At 43.8% G+C, this 19,215-nt stretch overlaps 1 protein-coding gene across 2 annotated transcripts in view; it reads right to left on the bottom strand.

Moving 5' to 3' along the window:
• LOC144781359 (cholesterol 24-hydroxylase-like) overlaps window positions 1-19,215 on the bottom strand; it is a 345,923-nt gene that overhangs the window by 7,702 nt on the left and 319,006 nt on the right. For both annotated transcript variants that reach the window (XM_078660148.1, XM_078660147.1), the window contains exons 13-14: window positions 3,447-3,535; window positions 679-745 (exon numbers count right to left, since the gene is read on the bottom strand). In XM_078660148.1, coding sequence (XP_078516274.1) covers window positions 679-745; window positions 3,447-3,535 — 156 coding nt within the window. The remainder of the gene's footprint in view (window positions 1-678; window positions 746-3,446; window positions 3,536-19,215) is intronic.

The raw sequence follows: 19,215 nt of genomic DNA, 5'->3' as shown, positions 1-19,215 counted from the left end.
ACATTTTAAAACGCACTGTACTTGTAAAGGAATTTGAATTTTGGGGTTGAGAATTAAATTAGTATCTCAGATTGATTCACGGGAGCAGTGAAGGTGCATCAAAAAGAATATAGTATGGATGAAAAGTGGCTTCAATTGAACTGAAAAAAGCTCCAACCTTTCCAGTAACATTTATTATTAAAATTGTAGTTTTGTGTTTGTGAATTAAATAAAATGGGTCAACATTTGTGTATTTGTTAGATTAATGCTTTTTTCTGTAACATTTGTGCATTGTTTTGCGGTTCAAATCATCAACAATGCTTAGGCAGGGACCCAGTAATGGCTCGTGGGGGAAGGTCCCTGATACCAATAATGCTTCAGTGGGGGTCCATGAGTTCCAGCAATGATTAAATGGGGGTCGCTAGAAGTCAAAAGTTTGCGAACCACTGCTGTACTCCATTAGAGGCAGAAATCCCATTCCTTAACACAAAGTGGTACGAATGTGAAAAGCACGTGCTGACTCCAATATAAGTGAAATTCTAGGTGGTGACCCAGAAATGTTAAACATTACTCATTGAAAGTATCAGTGCAATTTATACTCGGGTTGCACAAGAGTGTGCAGATTTTTCCATTACAAAAATGTTGCACAGCTGTGAAAAACACATACACAGTGTAGTAAAAAGATGTTGACTATCTTACCTGGGCAAATATCTGTCCAATGCAGGAACGTGGCCCCAGAGAAAATGGAAAGTATGTATAGTAAGGCCTATTAAAACATATAACCAGGATTAATAAGAGTACTGAGGATACTGTTAAGCAATGGCACATCAGCTTAAAAATACAGTAAAGTGTGAAAATTAAAACTAGGAACTACAGCACAAAAACATTTGCACATTGACTGTTAGTGATTTATTTAACTGATCTTAAATGTGCCCTTAGCACAAGACCAATCTCATAGAATGAACTGAAGTATTGACCATTAATGACCAGCACAATAAATAGGTTTCTTACATGTAAGAGTAGTTTTGGAGCTTGATCATTTTATAGATTTACTTGCTTGGCATACTACGGTCATCTGACAAATGTGTTTTTCTGCGCCATTTTGCCTTGAACCACGAAGGAGAGAAATGAATATGGGGCTACTACACCACCGGGGGAAAAGAGATTGATTCCCTTTGAAGACATTTAGCCAGAAGTTGCATTTCACAGCAGTTACATTTTGCAGTATTGGAATGCACAATGCTGATGAAGTCCTAAGGGATGAAACCCGTTTGCTGGGATGATTGGAAATAGTTGTACATTGAATAATAAATGAAAGTTGGATTCTGAAGTGCAATCAAAACACTTCTGAAAAGATTCCTGCCAAATAAATGTAAACGTTTTATATGTTTTTCATGTATTTGCCTTTCCTCTGTAACCATAGTCTACATCTTAAAGAGTGACACGAGATTTGGACTGAAAAGAACTCCTCATTTGTTATTCTAATAAGTAAAACTACAATGGTCTCTGACACTAGAGAAGGTTTTAAATGTCCGATTAGGTTTTAAAAATATGTTTGTGCTAAATGCCAGAAATTAGATATCGATGTGTTTGGTGGCCATCAAGATTGTCTGGGTAAATAGAACATGTACACATTTTGAACCGTGATGCCTAGGTTAAAACAACTTGCTATTTGTATGTCAAACCTCAGTAATGGAAACCTATGCAGCTGTTCACATGCACTTCAGCTTCAATGGCGGTAGGTTTCGTGAACCTTTAGATGCTGGGACATCAAGCTTGAAATCCGCAGTTGCAAAAACAGGCCTCAAAAGATTGTATTGTCTGCTACTCTGCATGGATCTAAAAAACTGCTCACAGGTCAATTATTTGTCTTTCCTTTTGGGTTTTGTTTGGAACTCACTATAGGGGTTTCAAGAAAGACTTGGGCATGGCGGTCCTTTTGTCAATCATGTTTATCTACTCATAACATTTAGGGGCAGGTAGGAAGCATATTCTCCCCCACGTGGTGACTCATCAAATCCTGGCCTCTGGATGCAGCTGTTAATTGCATTTAAAAAACATCACATTCGATGTATGCAACAATTATTTTTAGTTATGTTTTTTTCTGAGTTTTTTTACTGTATTCTCTGTTCTGACACAGCCTTAGTATTTTCATAGTCCTCCTTGCTATTTACATTAGCCCTTAAATGTATTTAAGGGTTAATGTAGATTACTCATATCTGCATGAAGAGGCAACCTTCACAATGTAAGGACCATGAAGCAGAAGGTAGGACTCGGGTAAGGAAGACAACTGGTAAGTGATCAGGGCATTCACTGCCCTCTCCTGGTCTCATAAAAGCCAACAGAGAGGCTGATACTTATAAACTGACATACATTTTAAGGGTGTTAACATTGCCCTTCCACATTTTCTCGCTAATACTGACTATGCAGGTGGGGCTCTTAAAGCTCGTGCCAGAGCGCAGTTTTTCCCTGGGGGTCAGGGACCGCAGTATGAACTTTAGCCCAAAATCGGTAGCATTCATCTAAAAAATATAACTGCATGTTCAAAATGTAAATGCCCTTAAAACTTAATTTGGCCTCCCTTCCCTTCTTTTTGTTTTTTTAATCTTATACTGAGAATACCCTGGTATTCCCTCTTCCCTTTGTTTTTTTCCTAATGTTTCTAAAACCCTAATAAATACATGTTTAAAAAAAACATTAATTGATAAATCTAAGATGGCATCTTAAAGTGCATGACATCTTTCGATGTTTCCTGGACGGCTCGGTGGTTATGAGAGCAGGCTGCTGTTTTAAGATGAAGAGCTGTGAGAGCTCAGCATTTATCATCAGATCTGCACCAGAATAGACTGCTGCAGATTTCCTTGCCTCAGCTGCCTAGAGGACTGAGTTGACTCTGCTAGGGCATGATTAAACCTACCCCTCAAGACAGAGGACGCCAAATCCTGCCCACTCAAGGGCTTATGGTGGTGGTGGAGTCTTGCACTTCTGAAGACACACCATCTAGTGTACACCTGGTAACTGAAGGCACGGAGTGATGTGGTGCCACAGTGACAGTAATAGAGAAGCAAACAAGGAGTGGTCCCACGGGGGGATCTAATTTTTATTGGAAGAATATTCAAGTCCCTAACATTGTACAAGTGTCTAGGAGACAGCGAAATCTGTCACACCAAACCTGAAAAGGAGTAACCTAAGTAAACAAACCTAGGGTTCCCAATTCTAGAAAGAAATGCAGAACATCTGAATGGTACATGAGAACAATATTTGTGATCGACATTCTTCACCAGGGAACCTAAAGTAAACACAAGTTTAACATTTGAGCAATGTGACAGGAACATTTATTTTAGTGCCAGAGAACAAATTAAATGTGTCTATCTATTTCTAAACATCTCTTTTGGAATTTGAGACAACCAGATACTGACAATTTTAGACAGGCAAGCAATCCTGACAATTTAAGATGAAATGCTTACTTTGGAGCTTCAGGGCTAAATCGATCTGGATTGAACTCAAGTGGATCCTGGAAAAACTCGCCCATTCTTCCCATGACATACATATTGAACTGCAAGAAAAGTACATACAATTTGGTGTAATGCACACGTTACACACATATAGAAAACGCAAACACTGTGATAATTTTCAATAAGCCATTTGCTGAGTGCATTTTATTGGAGAAATAGGTGAGCATAGCTATTTTCTTAGTGTACAATTTGTTAACTTTCTATTGCATTGGCATTTTTACTGAATAGTAGATAATCTTGCTTTCAAAATATAGGTTTACATATAAATGCAAGCAGAAAAACATCCGTACCATTTCTTTTTTGTTATCGAAATCTGCTACATATGTCAATAGAAAAAAATCTCCAATCATATTCACATATATACGTTGATACAAGGCTCCCATCTATCCAAAATTCCCACAGTGTAATGAAAAGAATTACCTATCCTTGGCAGCCTTGTATCCAAACCTTCTAAAAGTCAGGCTTTTTCGATCATTTCTGCATTTCCAAAAGAAGCTGAAAGCACATCTCTACGCCAAACATCTGGTGTATGATCTATTAGGAATCAAATAGCACGCACCACCCTTTGTGGAAGGCTCTATTCTGCCCACCGACGAAGATGATCACAAATTGTTCTCACCAACTTAAGGACATGATCTCAAATTGTTTTGTTCGAGCTGATGTTCATGATCATCAATCGTACTTTACCTCCACCTCACTATGTAAGCAGAGTACCATTGTTCTCTAATTGTCCCACCCAAACTTTCTCTCCCCTTGTGCTCATAGTTCTCCTGCCTGCACCCGATTTTCATGTTTTCCTCCCTCCACTCCCTCATTCCTGTGTGCCTTGGTCTTTCTCCCTTCAACCCTTCTCCTTGTTCTTTCCTCACTCTTTTCCGTGCTGGCTCCATATTCCTGGTGCTTAATTCACCCTTTTTTTTGCTTTTTCTCTTTAGTGCAACAGGGGTCACATACTTAGTTTTCTTTAAAAACAAAAGACTTTCTATATTGAAGGCTCTTTTAACTTAAATGCACTTCTAATTTTGTCTCTTGTGTCAACTGACGGCGGGGTGGTAAAAGAGGCTTCATTATAGCCCTTCCTTTCTTTCTTTAACACAGAAATTAAAGAAATACTGCAGTGATTGCTCCTTTGCCATCCAGCCTGTATTGACATAGAAACGAAAACTGGATAATATTGAAGGCAGATAAGCCTATAAATATAGATTGGCTACTGCTCCTTACATTTGTATAGCTTAAAGTACTTACAGTGTATGTGTTAGCACATTAAACCTAGAACTATTGGCTATGGTATTGCTTTTTCCCTTAGTGCTTGGCTGACAGAGGAGTTTATCATCAGTGGAACATAAGATCATTAGAGACTATAACAACTGGTGGCTATATTCAAGGCAGTAATGAACACTACAGAAATATGCTTGTTAGTTAAAATAAGATCCACAAATTGTACCCTTAAGGCCACCAATGCACACTGAAAAGAATGGGCTTGACATGAGTTTTCTTATGGAGGTTAGTTACTGCTCTAAGTGTTTTTGCTTTGGCTTTGGCAGTGTCTGTAGCAAGAAGGACATTACCATAATCCAGTTTAGCCCCTATGTGTTTGTCAATTAGTCTTGTCCTTCAGTAAATATGTAGTTCATCTGAGAAGGTGATTAGAGATTAAGTGTTGATGCCCATGAACATTCTGGTATCCACAATGTACTCTAGGTTTATGCTTTGGCCTCGATATCGAGTTAGGAAACGCCCATTCTAAATGTGGCATACTGCTTCCTTTCTTTCCATAGGTAAGCTAAAGTGGAGATTGCCAAACTCCAGCTTGGCTTTGTTAAGGCTCAACCAGTTCCGTATCTTCATAGACTGTCCTATATTTTTATGTGTGGAGTTCCCCTCCGGATGGCGGAGTCTCAGCAGTCATAAAGTTACTGTTGAATTGTTTGCTTGTGAATACTGAAAAAGAGTACACTTACACAAAAGTCTAAATGTACCTTTGTGAATCGGGCCCTATGTGTCTGACCGTAGAAATTTCGCCATTGCATTACATTTAAGCATTTCATTATTTTGGTTTATATAGGATGATATTTGGTGTTCATGGTACACTTTAAAACACTTGAAAATTAGTTCAGAAATCTAAACCCTTTAGTAAGAATAATAGTATGTGGATGTTACAAATTCAACAAATTAATTACAAAGTACTAAGTTCATACGTTCCTAGACTAATCTTTGGATTCTCAAATATACCTCTACATGGTATATGAATACATAGTGTGAAACACATTGTGACCTAGAGCCCACAGAGATCCCGAAGGTTCTCTATATTGTAAGTAAGAACTGATGGAACACATGGGAGGATTCTTTTCTTCCCCTAAAAAATTACTAAAAGAGCCCATGCAAGCATAGGATATTCCAAAGAATCAGAAAAAAGTATATGAAAACGCTGTTATCTTCTCTCAGACTCCTCCATGATATTTCTCAACCAGTAAAACGTTGAGATTGCCTGCAGTCCAGTCTGCATGCCCACAGAAGACTGGAAATGTATAATAAAGTTTAGAATAAATCTGACATTTCAGATGAATAACCTGAATGTTACCCTGAATCGAAAATAAAGAGTACAGATATTTGTAAAAGGATTGGAAGAACCTTACATATTTGTGAATATAATTAAACAAATATTTAATCTACCCCAGTTAACAAAAAAATCAAACTGAGGAGCTATTAAAAGAACACAGGTTATTTTTCTATGTAAGTAGCTGAATACGATCTTAAAGGATAGTCCCCAACTCAAACAAAATACATTTTCATTGGATTTTCATAGCAAGTACCACTGTAAACACCTATGTGCTGAGCCTAGTGCATAGACTGATAACATCAGATATAGGCCAATTATAACTAGCTCACTAAAGATTAAGAATTGTGACTGATGAGATGTATTTTTAAAGAGAGACAACTAAATTGATCTGCACCGCATTTAACATTTATAAGTAAATTAACTCTTTGTTTGTTACAAATATGCTCAGTGGAGTGGTGAAAAATACCCTCATTTTATCCAAGCATTAAAGTAAATAAGGTGTTTGACAAATTTGCCTTAGTCTCAGTGTCTAGGTTAACATAACAGATAATATTAGAAACTTTTTTAGTTCCCTTGTATTACAATCAGTATATTTTAGATGACCAGATCGTACATACTGAATGTATAAAAACAGATGGTTTACCAGATACATTTCACTGGGACACATCTCGTAATATCCCCAGTAGGAGGTGTTACAAGAACAGTCTGTTAATGTCAGATTTGAATCATAGTAATGAATTACTAACTCAGGGTCAGCAATCAGAGGTTTACATGAAAACCATGATTTTATTGTCTTTCACTGACCTAATTTAAGTGCTTCTTTGGGTGATGAACAACTGAGAATACTTGTTCATATTTTGTGCCTACTGTTCTACCATTTCTGTATAACCTTCAGCCTCATGAACTGTTTGTTTCCTGTTGTCCTCTTGTTTTCTACCATTGAAGGTTCATAAATATTTTGAAGCCATTTTGGATGTACATATATCTGAATGCTTTGATGGTCATCCCTGACAAAGGGTTCTCCCCACATGTCCTGGTTATTGAAACTTTACCCACTTTGAGATGCCAATGTGTGGGTAACCATGCCCGTATTGATATTTATGTTGCTGTACGCAATGAGACATGTATGTACAAAAACAAAATCAAATCACTGTTGCTGAAATCTGTTAATATGACTTCTCCATAATAAATTCATGGTCAGGCAGGCCCTGCACCCTAGGCCTGAGGCTACTGATTGACAGTTCACAGGTTGGGCGGTACGTAACCAGCAGGACAAACCCGCAAACAGGAAAAACCCAGATTAGCCCCTCAGATAAGCAGAGACACCACAATGGTAATGGGAGATTTCATTACAAGACCGGAGGCTACCATTATGCATTATTCTTTTAATGCAACTTCAAGTACAGCCACTTATAAGTTACATCATAAAGCTCTAGAATAAAGACGTGTAACTAGGCAACAGTGATGGAGCAAGTGAAGCGACTTGCTTGAATTCATGAACCTCGAATAACTCGTAATAAATTAATTATTTATTTTTATTTTGGAATTTTATAAAGCGCTTGGTTACGCGTTCCGGCGTGTCCCCGCGCTGAGAGTGAGCCTGTGAGAGGATCAGGAGGCTAGAGCAGTGCTAGGCGGAAAAGATGAGTTTTGAGGGATCTGCGAAATTTGGTCTCAGAAGGTTCGAGGCGCAATTCAGTGGGGACCAAATTCCAATTCTTGGCTGCAAGGAGCCTGAACGATCTGCCCCCCATCCGAGCGTTACGAATTTTGGGGACAACCGCCAGACCCGTGCCAGAGGATCTAAGCATCCGCTCTGGTCTATAGGGGGTGATGAGGTTGTTCAGAGGGGCGGGTGCTCTACCTCCAAAGATGCGATGGCACATGCATAAAGCTTTGAAGGTAATCCTTTCACAGATCGGAAGCCAGTGAAGGGACCTCAAAGCGGCTTTAGAGGGTGTTCTCCTAGGAAGCCTCAGCACCAGCCGGGCTGTGGCGTTTTGCAGTACCTGGAGACGGTTGAGACTTTTAGCCGTAATACCCAGATATAAGAGATTGGCATAATCGAGTCTCGATGTAACCAAGGCATGCACAAGAGTCTGTCTGGCACCAACAGGAAGCAGGTCAAGGACCTTACGTAAGCTCTTAAGTATCCCGAAGCACATTCCAACCACCCGATTTACCTTGGGAGCAAAAGACAGATCGGAGTCGAATAGTACCCCAAGATTTTTGGCCTGTTGACACGGCATGGGGGTTGAGCCCAGACAGTCAGGCCACCATGCCGAGGACCACACAGACGGCCCCCCCACCCCCACCACGAGCACTTCAGTTTTGGACCCATTCAGCTTCAGGCAGTTGTTAGACATCCAGGCGGCAAGCTCCTGCATGCAAGCACTGAAGTTGAATGCCGCGATTCCGGGTGCCCGTGACAGAGAGATGACCATCTGTGTGTCGTCGGCGTACGATACCAGTTGGATGCCATACCTTTCCACAATAGTGGCTACAGGGGAGGTGTAAAGGTTAAACAGGGTGGGGCTAAGGGCAGAGCCCTGGGGAACCCCTTGATTGAGATTGAACACACGAGAGTAGTGTTCTCCCTGTCTAACCTGAAAGCCCCTCTCTGTCAGGAAGGACTGCATCCAACTGAGTGCCATCCCATTTACTCCGCCATTGTTAAGACACTGTAGCAAGGTGGAGTGTGCTACAGTGTCAAATGCGGCACTTAGGTCGAGTAAAATGAGAGCCATAGTATGTCCCTCATCTACCCCTTGCCTAATGGTCTCGGTGGCCAGGAGCATTGCAGACTCCGTAGAGTGACGTGCACGAAATCCAAACTGGGTAGGATGAAGAAGGTTGGCTTCCTCCACAAAAGTCATAAGTTGGAGATTGGCCACCTTCTCTGCCACTTTGGCCATGTAGGGAAGAAGGGAAATAGGCCGGAGGTTAACCAACATGTATTGTGTATTAATATTTGCATTTCACGACATTGAAGTATCTAGGGGAAGCTTGCATATGTGCTTGTACTAACTGTAATCCGCTTGCAAATAAAATGGCTGCTTCTACACAGGATTTCTACTGCGCATGCGTCTGTCATACTCACGTGACATGACATACTCTTTGCTTTGGAGGGAATCTTTTGCTTCTGTGTACTAGAACTAAGATGGCTGCTCTGTGTTACAGCATGCATGAAGCTTGCACTGCTGCTTTTGCTAAGCTGTTTGTTCTGCTTAACCTTAATGCAATAGTTAAAAATAAATAAATGGGAATAGACTAGAGATAAGTGGTATACAGTGCATCCTTTTATTCTGTGTTCTCAAACTGTTTATTTTTATTTTTTCTATGAATGAATTTTGGGCCTGACGCTTATTGCTGAACTTCATATTGAAACCTTTGAGCCTGCTCACAAGAGACTCAAAATTCATCGAGTCATGGCATTGAATGATTGCCAAAGAACAGTCTTGATCAAGATGCGCCTGGGAACCTCACCTCCTGAACTTTACAGGGGAAACAGAATTCTAATATGAACTAAAATGTAACAAATGATAGAACATTCATTGTTGGGTGGAATAAAGATGTCATGTGAAAATAAATTGATGGGCGGGAACAATAATTTAAATATGACATGCTGAAAGTTTCATTTTTGGTATGGTGTGACGACCTCTCCTCATTCCTTGTCCAATCAAATTTGGGGATCCTTACATTTGCGACATTGGGGGGTGGTACACTGACCTGTAAAATAGTATAACTAGCGTAGGTTTAGCTAGAGAAATTGTCCGACTTGTCTGAATAGCTGACCTGTCACTGACCCAACGCACTCAATAGGTGATCGAGAGCAGAGGGGCTGCGAAGCACTCTGTCAGAAGATTCGCTGACCCAATCGGGGTCCAGGAAGCTGAAGTGCTGGCGAAGCACTTTGTGGGGAAAATCGATAACCCAATCGGGGTTCCGGCTGTTAGATACAGAGAGGGAGTAGCGGAGGCGTTGCAACTTAACTGCGGGTGCCAGTCTTAACCTTTGGTGGTCCTGTCCTGATCCAATTTGGCTTTACCTGTCCTGATTCTGATCTGCACCTGCAAGCCTACTGACGGCTGCAACTTTCGGGGTTCTGTCCTTTAAACTGACCTGTGGCCAAGGTTAGTTCTTCACACCGTTCTTAGGTATATATAAAATTGTGTGGGTGTATCATTGTATTGTTTCCTTCTCTCACCCTCCCTAAATGTTACTTATTTGATAATAGTGCTTGCATATTATGTTCTTTCTCTTTACCCTTCCTATTGATAAAGTTTGACATATGTTCCTTTTTTCCCTTCCCTTTTGTTAAATGCTTAAATGTTTTGATCGTATTATATGTTCCATTTCTTTACCTTCCCTATTACTAAATGATTGAAATCAGTTTAATACATCTTTTGCATAGTTATATTTTGATTCTGATCTTCATAATTGAGAGTCTATTTGTGTTTAATCTTTGGATCATGACCATTTAAGAAACTTAGATAACGAATTTTAAACTTACTGAGTTTATGGTTATTATATGAGTGCAAATGTTTTTATTCCTATTATGCTAACACCCTTGATCCCTTAGGACTTTAGGTACCGGTGACGTGGATTGGTAAGTCAAGGTATAGATAGGTCTAAAGTCCTAAATGTATAAAATACTCTGGTAGTAGAGCGAAGGTTACCCTGTTTTATGAGATTATTGATTATGGGCCCAGGTGATTATTTTTGGTAAAAGATTAGTCGGGTAACCTGCGCGCTCTATCAACAGCAGCACAGAGGTCTGCCTCTTTTACATGCGGTTTCAAGACAGATAAGTTGTTTTTCTCCTATGCTTTCTCTCTGTACAGTTGATTTTTATCTTATATCTGTACTGTTGATATTTTATCTGTGTGCCTTTTTATATCAGTATAGCTGTTACCAATTGTACCTCAATTGTACTTACTTATATCAGTTTTTTAGCTGTTTGCCAATTGCATCTTACTTTTTTGTCTCAGTCGGCTTGCTTGACTTTGGTGACCTTTTCTAATTCCTTTTTAACTTCTTACCATCCATGCCAATTTCCTAAAAACCTTCTGGCATATTTTAAGCCTTTTACTTGAACCCTCGCTCTTTTGCACGACCCCACTCAACCCCTGTGCCTCCAGTGCTTAACTATGTAACTCCGCTTCCCCTACCTTCCATTTTGGGGTTGCGGCTCACGACCACACGCGTCGTCTCTGGTTCTCCTCGGAGACACCTCCTCTTCCGCATTCTGCATCCTGGGCGCGGTGAGGGCATCCTCGCAGCTCCAATTTACGGAGTGTGGGCCGCGCCGTTACCCCTTTGTGCCTTCTCCTTACTCATTAGAGCACGATCGTCCTTTCCCCACATTACCGTTAGAGTACCAATTAAACAAACTTTAAAAAACATTTATTAAGAGGAACCAACAGGAAATCTTTAAGGGCTCTCCCGCTTTAGAGGAGAGACCTTTAGCAACCAAGCCTACCATGCCGGGCACATCTTTTCTTTACTAGGCTTGTAGAGGTTTCCTAGCAACGCTGACTTCAACAGCTGATTTCTCGATGGTTGGCAGCTCGTTTGCATTTCTCTGCTCGTTCTCATTTCTCTCTCCTGGCTTTAATTTCTACTTTCCTTTTAAAAAGAAGATATATATATAAAAAAAGAGAAGAATACTCCTTATCTTATCTCATCCTACTTAACCACATTTGAACGTGGGCTTAATTCCCGCTTTTTTACTCCTACTCGTGCCTTTTTAACACCCTATCATGTCCGATGCTGAGTCTGATGACTCGCAGTCCCAGGTATCCGCTCCTAATACCAATGAGGAGCTTATTAAGAAATTAATACATAAGGAATTACATTCCTTCATGAGGGAGACCATAAGTAAGATTGTTGCCGGAAAGAGTTCACTTTCCGACCCCACTAACCCCTTTGGATTCCTTGACCTAACTAAAAGTGGGGGTACAAAAATGAAAAAAATGCAGCAACTTAGAAAATGAGAGCACTATGGGAGGTCTAAGCACCTCGAATGTATTGGGAGGTCAATGTGCCTCAATAACTGCAGGAGGACTAAGCTCCTCAAATAATACGAGAGGCCTACGTGCCCCAAAAAGACCTCGTGCCCATAACTGCACATCTTATTTGGATGCCCTAAGCGGCTCACATTATCGAAGTGCTAATATGGATCCCCTCTATCCAAAGACCCCTATAATGAGTCGTTAGATTAATACATTTTAGACCTAGACCAAGTTGATGATGATATTGACCTTAATCTCTCGGAGGAGGCACTCTCCTCCTCCTCAAAGGAGATTATATTTGACCCACTTGGCGGGGAAATGTTCTCCCGTGACAACATACAACACCGTATGAGCTCCCAGAGGTGGCCCCAAAAACACATGGCCAAATTTATTAAAAGATGGGTCAAGCATCCACTCGAAAGAGAGGCAAGTAACATCCTTAAGGCAGAATGCCCATGACCCCTCATCCAGGACAAATACTGCCTTACACCTAACCTGGACCCTGAACTCATTAAGTTCCTATTCAAATTGGGCAGAGACCCCAGGATGGGTATGGAACGCTCCCTCAAAAGTTGCCAGGACTGCATGCTTGACATGCTCGGACCATTGTGCCGTATGATTGATTTAATTGAGGAGAGCTATATCAATGGTTCGCAACCCGGGGGGGGGCATGGCCAACTGCCGAACATGGCGGTCGCCTTCTGAAGGAGCTCCGGCACCGGGCTGTAATCATCCTGTAGATTCGCCGTATCCTGTGGTCTCTGCCGCCTGCCAAATCCGGGCGCAGCAGCACCTACCTGGAGCCAACTGACGTAGAGCTGGTGGGGTGGAGCAGGCGGTCCATAACTGTTGAGGCCTACAGAGCGACGTGCAGCCTGGGACGGACCGTGTCACTGATGTGGTGTGACCCGGCGATGGTCGGATAAAGCCGGGAAGCACAATGAGACTAAGCGACTGGAGATTCAGTGCGGCATCGCAGTGAACAGGCGGCGCCGCAGATAGACATCGAAGGGGCACAGATGGCTGGACGCGTCCGGCGCGGCTCAGGTGGGCTGAATTGGGGCGCGAGTCCTGGGGCGCGACTACGCTAGCGCCGCGGATTCAGAGTGGCCTACACGGGCCTCCGCAGCCCAGGGGGTAAGTTGAGCAACGAAGGAGAACAATGGAGAGCCACAAGTAGGTGGCACCACTAGACCCCACGGAGGGAGAGAACCCTGTGGTATAGTGTGGATGGCCCCTCTCCCCCTGGGATAGTTTTGCCACTTGATTTATCGGCCACCTGGTCCATCCACCGATTTTTTGGAAAGCATTGGAGATGCGTTGAGCGAGCTTACATTTAGGTTCGCTCATTGCACGGTGATGGGAGATCTCAATCTCCATCTAGACTCCCCTAAGGAATCAGGTACTAGTGGTTTTTTAAATATTATTAATATACTCGGTCATACTCTGTTAACGCTGGAACCCACTCACACAGCAGGCCATGTTTTGGATTGTATTTGTTCTAATTCTGATGGCCTGCTGGATAAACCTCCATACACTTTAACCTGGTCAGACCATAAACTCATTCCATTTCATCTTTTGGTCAAACAGAAGGCCCTGGTGAAATGCACGGAAATAAACTCTGTCAGTTGCAAGCCGGATTGGATATCTGCCTTCACACGACCTGATCTTTTGGAGAAGTTAAGAGTTAGCAAACCTGTTTTAACAGGTCATACTCTAACAGATAATCAGCAATATTGTGAGTGGCTGGCAACCTTTCGGTTGTCTTTAGACACAACGAAGAAGCATAAAAACTTAAGCTGTCTTAAAAATAGAAAGAGTGCCCCATGGTTTTCACTAGCTCTAAAAACTGAGTTAGGTGTAGTGAGATCACTTGAGCGAAGGTGGCGAAGAAATTATGAGGTGGCTGCCCGGGATTTATACAAATCTGCACGTATGAATTACCATGCCGCAATTAAGCTGGCAAAAAAATCATACTATTTAGAGGTTACCTCTTCTTCTGACAAGGGACAGAAGGAGATCTTTAAGATAGTTAAGAGCTTTACCAACCCTACAGCACTCTCTCAGAAAATTCCACCTTCCCTCCCGTTTTGCAATGACATAGCTAATTACTTTGAAAAGAAAATCTCGGACATTGTTAAGGATTTTCCACCTATGCTACCTACTTCGACAAATGTGGAAACAATGAGGATAGGCTCCGTGACAACTAACATCCCTCGCTTTGACTCATTTACGCCCATTTCCCAGACTCTCACCAGGCCATTTTAGCAATAAAATCTGGATCTCCATTTGATCCCTGCCCGCCTATGGTCCTGCGGACCTTGGTTGAGGAGATAAACCCAACTATCAACAGTATTATCAACTCTTCACTGGCCACAGCAGTAATCCCAGGTGACTGGAAGCGTGCAGCGGTTATGCCACTTCAGAAAAAAGCCCTGCCAGATCCAACCACTCTGTCTAACCTACGTCCCATTTCCCTACTCCCTGCGGTGTTTAAGTTGACGGAAAAATTTGTCAACTATCAACTTACGAGTTTTTGGGAGAAGAATAACATCCTGCACTCCAATCAATCAGGGTTTCGATCCAGACATTCGACTGAATCTGCTCTATTATTTTCCGCAGAGACTTTACGAATGGCACTGGACCAAGGGAAGAAGGCCGTCTTGATTTTATTCAATCTATCGGCGGCCTTCGACACGGTCTCACATTCTATCTTGATTGACCGTTTGGATAACGCAGGTATAGGAGGAGTGGTGCTGGCATAGCTTACAAATTTCCTCTCCCAGAGACGTCAGGTAATATTACTAGGTGACTTCAAATCTGAAGAAAAGGCTATCAGCTCAGGGGTACCACAGGGCTCTAGTTTGAGCCCTGTACTATTTAATCTTTATATGGTTCCCCTGATTGAACTGATCGCCTCCTTCCAGATTGAAGTCATATCGTACGCTGACGATACGCAGCTGATCCTGGTGTTGGATAGGGAGCTGCCTGGGGCTGAGGAAAATCTGATGAACTGCCTCACGGCTACATTTGAGTGGATGAATAACAATCACCTCAAGTGTAACTCAGGGAAGACAGAAATATTGCCCTTTGGATCCCATAATCTGTTCTCCCCTAAACAATGGTGGCCTGAGGGTGCAAAAGCCCCCCCTAATACTATTTTCTCTGCGCGAAACCTGGGCATCAAATTTGATGACCAACTTTCATTCAAGCAGCAAGCGGTAGGTGTGGCTAGCTCATGTTTCCAGATTATCAAATCATTGAGGAAGGTTTTCGACCTTCTCCCTCTGGCAGCCAGGAAGACAGTGGCAGTAGCATTGATAACATCTAGACTGGACTACTGCAATAGCCTTTATGCAGGTACCAACAAAGCAGTGCTCCATAGGCTGCAGATGGTCCAGCATGCTGCTGCCCGCCTGGTACTTCGCTGGCCGAGAAGGTCTTCTGCCTCTGCTGCACTCAAGATCTTACACTGGCTACCCATTCATAAGTGTGTCTTATTCAAGGTCCTTGTTATCACCTTTAGAGCCTTTCAGTTACAAGGACCGAGATATCTGTTAAATGGCTTTAAACGCTACCTGCCAGCACGCTGCTTGAGGTCCGTCAACCAGAATCTTTTGGTAACTCCCAGATTTAGATTGGCCACCAAAGGAGGGAAATCTCTTTTTGTACTAGGCTCAAGAGCTTGGAATAAATTGCCAGCTCAGCTTCGGCGCATAGTTAAGGAGAGTGAATTCAGGAAATCTTTGAAGACATGGATCTTCTCACTCTCCGATGCGGCCTGTAGAGCACTAGTGTAAAGCTTGTAATGCGTTGAAATTGCCTTCTGTCCACCAACCTTTTCCAGCAGGGTTGGGTGTTGAGCGCCAAGATGCTCCTTGGAGCGATAGTAGCGCTATATAAGTGTGAGTTTACATATGAGTTTACACTTGGTGACCGCATGGGCGCCTGTATCAGCGCAGTGAGATGCTTTTGCAGAGGGCACAAAGACCGGCAACGTGGAACTGCGCACAAATAGAGGCGAGGCCATAACGAACATTGGTGCTGGTGTTGGTGTGCCCCACTCAAGAGTAGATCCAGGAGTGCTGCCCCGGTGTGGGGTGCTTGGGGTGGCCCCCACTTCCCCAACCCACTGTAGACGGCTCTGAACTGCATGTCTGTATAGCACTGAGGTGGTAGGAGGCTGTCGCCTGTGGCACTGAATAGGTAGGTGTGGACCGGAGGCCTACAGACCAGCGTTTGGTTGAGTGTACCACAGACTGCGCTGCGTGCAACCAGTCGGGATTACTGAGCAGTGGGGGCAGCCAGGTCGTATACAAGCTTGTCCTAACGATGGGCAGGAGTGCTGGTGTGCTAATCTGCCTCCATCGTAGGGGACAGGGCGATTGTACGCGCTGCAATGGGGCGAGTGAAGGGCAAACAATATGATAATGAGGCAGGAACCGATTACGTACCTGACACAGTAATATCGTTAGATGGCTTCCAGCAGGCTAGCTGCGCAACAACAACTACCAACACGGCAGTGGCGACGGACAAGCTGGATTTGATTTTACAAGAGGTGCGATACTCTAGGAAAGCCATAGAGGCCCAAATAGGCAATATTACGTCTGGCCTGTCGTTGCTCGGGGTGGATCACTCCAAGCATGCAGATAAAGTGAAGGATCATGCAGTGGAACTAAAGGACTTGTCCCCTCAGCAAACCCAAAACACCGCCGATATCAAACAACTCCAGTCCCAGGTAGCCACCCTCATGGACCGCGTGGAGGATGCGGAAGGGAGAGCAACATCTGTATAATAGCATTGCCGGAGAGAAGCGAAAGGGCTGGCGCATGGAGGGTTGGCTCAGGGAACATGTAACTTCGGAGGGCCTTTCTGACCATTTTTGCATTGAACGGGCACATAGGATCCCCACAGGCCGCACGAAACCGGGGGCCCCACCGAGGCAACTCATAATCAAACTGTTGAACTACAGAGACTGGGATGTGTTGCCACAGAAGTCAAGAGAGATGCTCCAAATTAACTTTGAGAACACCAAGGTCTCGATGTACCCAGATTACACACTTCTAGTGCAGAAACAGCGCTCCTCCTTTTTGTCGGTCAAGAGGAAACTACGAGAACTGAACTTGCAATACGCCCTCCTCTTCCTGGCGCGGTTGAGGATTATTCATGAACAGAAAACATATTTCTTTGAGAGCCCAGGTGATGTGGAGGAATGGCTGGAGGCGATGGAGCTAGGGAGGCGATCAATGGCTAACTCCCCGACCTCGACATCTACTATGCAAGGGGGCCGTGCGATGGGACGCCGTGTTTCAAGATGACTACCCAAAAGAAACACACAACTCCGGCCTACGACTCCACAGATGCAATGCGACAAGGAGACGGTGATCCTGGCGGTCTCCTCCTTCCGGACTACGGCGCAGATCGGCGACCAGACTATGTCTGAAGTAGACATCCAGAAATCGGACTCAGATGGGAGTGTGGCCCTGTTTCCCTCAGTGACCCCACAGACTGCGGACGGACTGATTCCCTAGAATGAGTGGGTAGGCGAGTTAGTTTCAACCCAAGTGCTGTGAGGACAGCGCGCCGTGTGATCTGCTGCAGCGCCGTGTGATCTGCGGCAGGATACCTTGCGGCTTGATTCACCGGCAGCGGCTTCTCGGCAGCAGCTGATTACTTCCCTTTCTCTCCGCATTCACCAGCTACTCGCGGTACCCGCTCCGCGGGTCCCGCGTCGTGTGGGCAGTTACTTACAAACTACTTGCTATCAGAGGGGTCAACTGCCATTCGAACCTGCAGGGCTGCGAGCGAGCGGAGGCGCAGGACTACCAGTCCCAGGAGCGCCCGCCCGCCCTCATCGCATACACCTGGGCAGCTCTCCCTGCAGGCTCCTCCCCCTCATTTAGATCCTACAAGTAGATTGGCCTAGTCCCGCTGCGCGGGAGCGACCGGGAGAAGACCGGGACAAGGGCGGGACCGTCTGTGGCCGTCCGTGGTCAGACATGGTTGGGTTGGGCCTGAACCCCTGGTAAAATTGATTTTTATGTTACATATGTACTCTATACTTATTGTTTGGGACTCGAAGGAGCATTGAGTCTGATTGTCCTTGAAAGGGAGGGTGATACACTGCACTCTAAGGGTAGTAGGTAAATCAAGTTGGAAATCATCATGCCTTTGAGATCAGGGAAAGAACGACTAGTCCAGCTACAAACATCCAAGGGAGCTGTTTCTAGCCCACTGGACGCCTTCATCACTAGAGCCACAGGGATACTGGAGAAAGAAATAGAAATGGTGGAAAAAGGTTGTCCCTAGACTTGGTTACTGGTAAGCGCTCTTCGCTGGGTGGCTTGTCAATAGCCAAAAGTCCCGTTCCCCATGCAGCATCTAACTGCATTTATTCCATGAAGACTGAGGCAATAGTACATGTGGATGGCGAGGGGGTGGCCCTACTTACATCTCCGGCCATCGATGCCCCAAAATCAAATGTTTCCCAGCTAAGGGAGGGGGAAGTAACCCGGAACAATGGTGACAACAATGATAATATGGACAACTATTTCCAATCTAATGATTCTACCTCGTCTACCCCGCTTGAGGACGACTTTACGAGTCCGAGATTGATATCTCGCAAGAGAAAGCACGACTCGAGTCCCGAGGGGGCTAAAGACTTAAAGCAGCCTAAACTGAATGACACACGTAGTCTCCATTTACCAGACCCACGTCCACCCTTGGGTTTTCCTAATGTATATTGTCCCTCTTTCACCCCCTTGGGGTCATCTAATCCTTGCCCAACATGCCTCAACAGTGATGAAATTCTCCTGGTTAAAATCGAGGCCATGTTTAAAACTATTCTCCTACCAGTTTTGGAGCGAACAAGGTTGATGACCTCTAAAATCGACGCTCTGGAGACCGTAGTTAACACAAATTTGGGTTTATTGCAAAAATTATCTACCCCTAGTCCTGCTGCTGGGGCTTGCAATAAGACACTATGTAAAACCAAACCAGCCAGTAATTCCCCAGCAAATAAGGCAACTAATTCAGCTCCAACCGGGATAGCTATTAACAAACTCATAGCAGGGGCAAGGTCAGTTGATACATCTAGTACCACAAGTGGAGGCTCCCTGACACAAGCTCCTAAGAAAAAAGACTTAGC

This window comes from Lissotriton helveticus, chromosome 9 (genome assembly GCF_964261635.1).
Source record: "Lissotriton helveticus chromosome 9, aLisHel1.1, whole genome shotgun sequence".
Classification (NCBI taxonomy): domain Eukaryota; kingdom Metazoa; phylum Chordata; class Amphibia; order Caudata; family Salamandridae; genus Lissotriton; species Lissotriton helveticus.
This window is presented reverse-complemented; position numbering and strand designations above follow the sequence as displayed.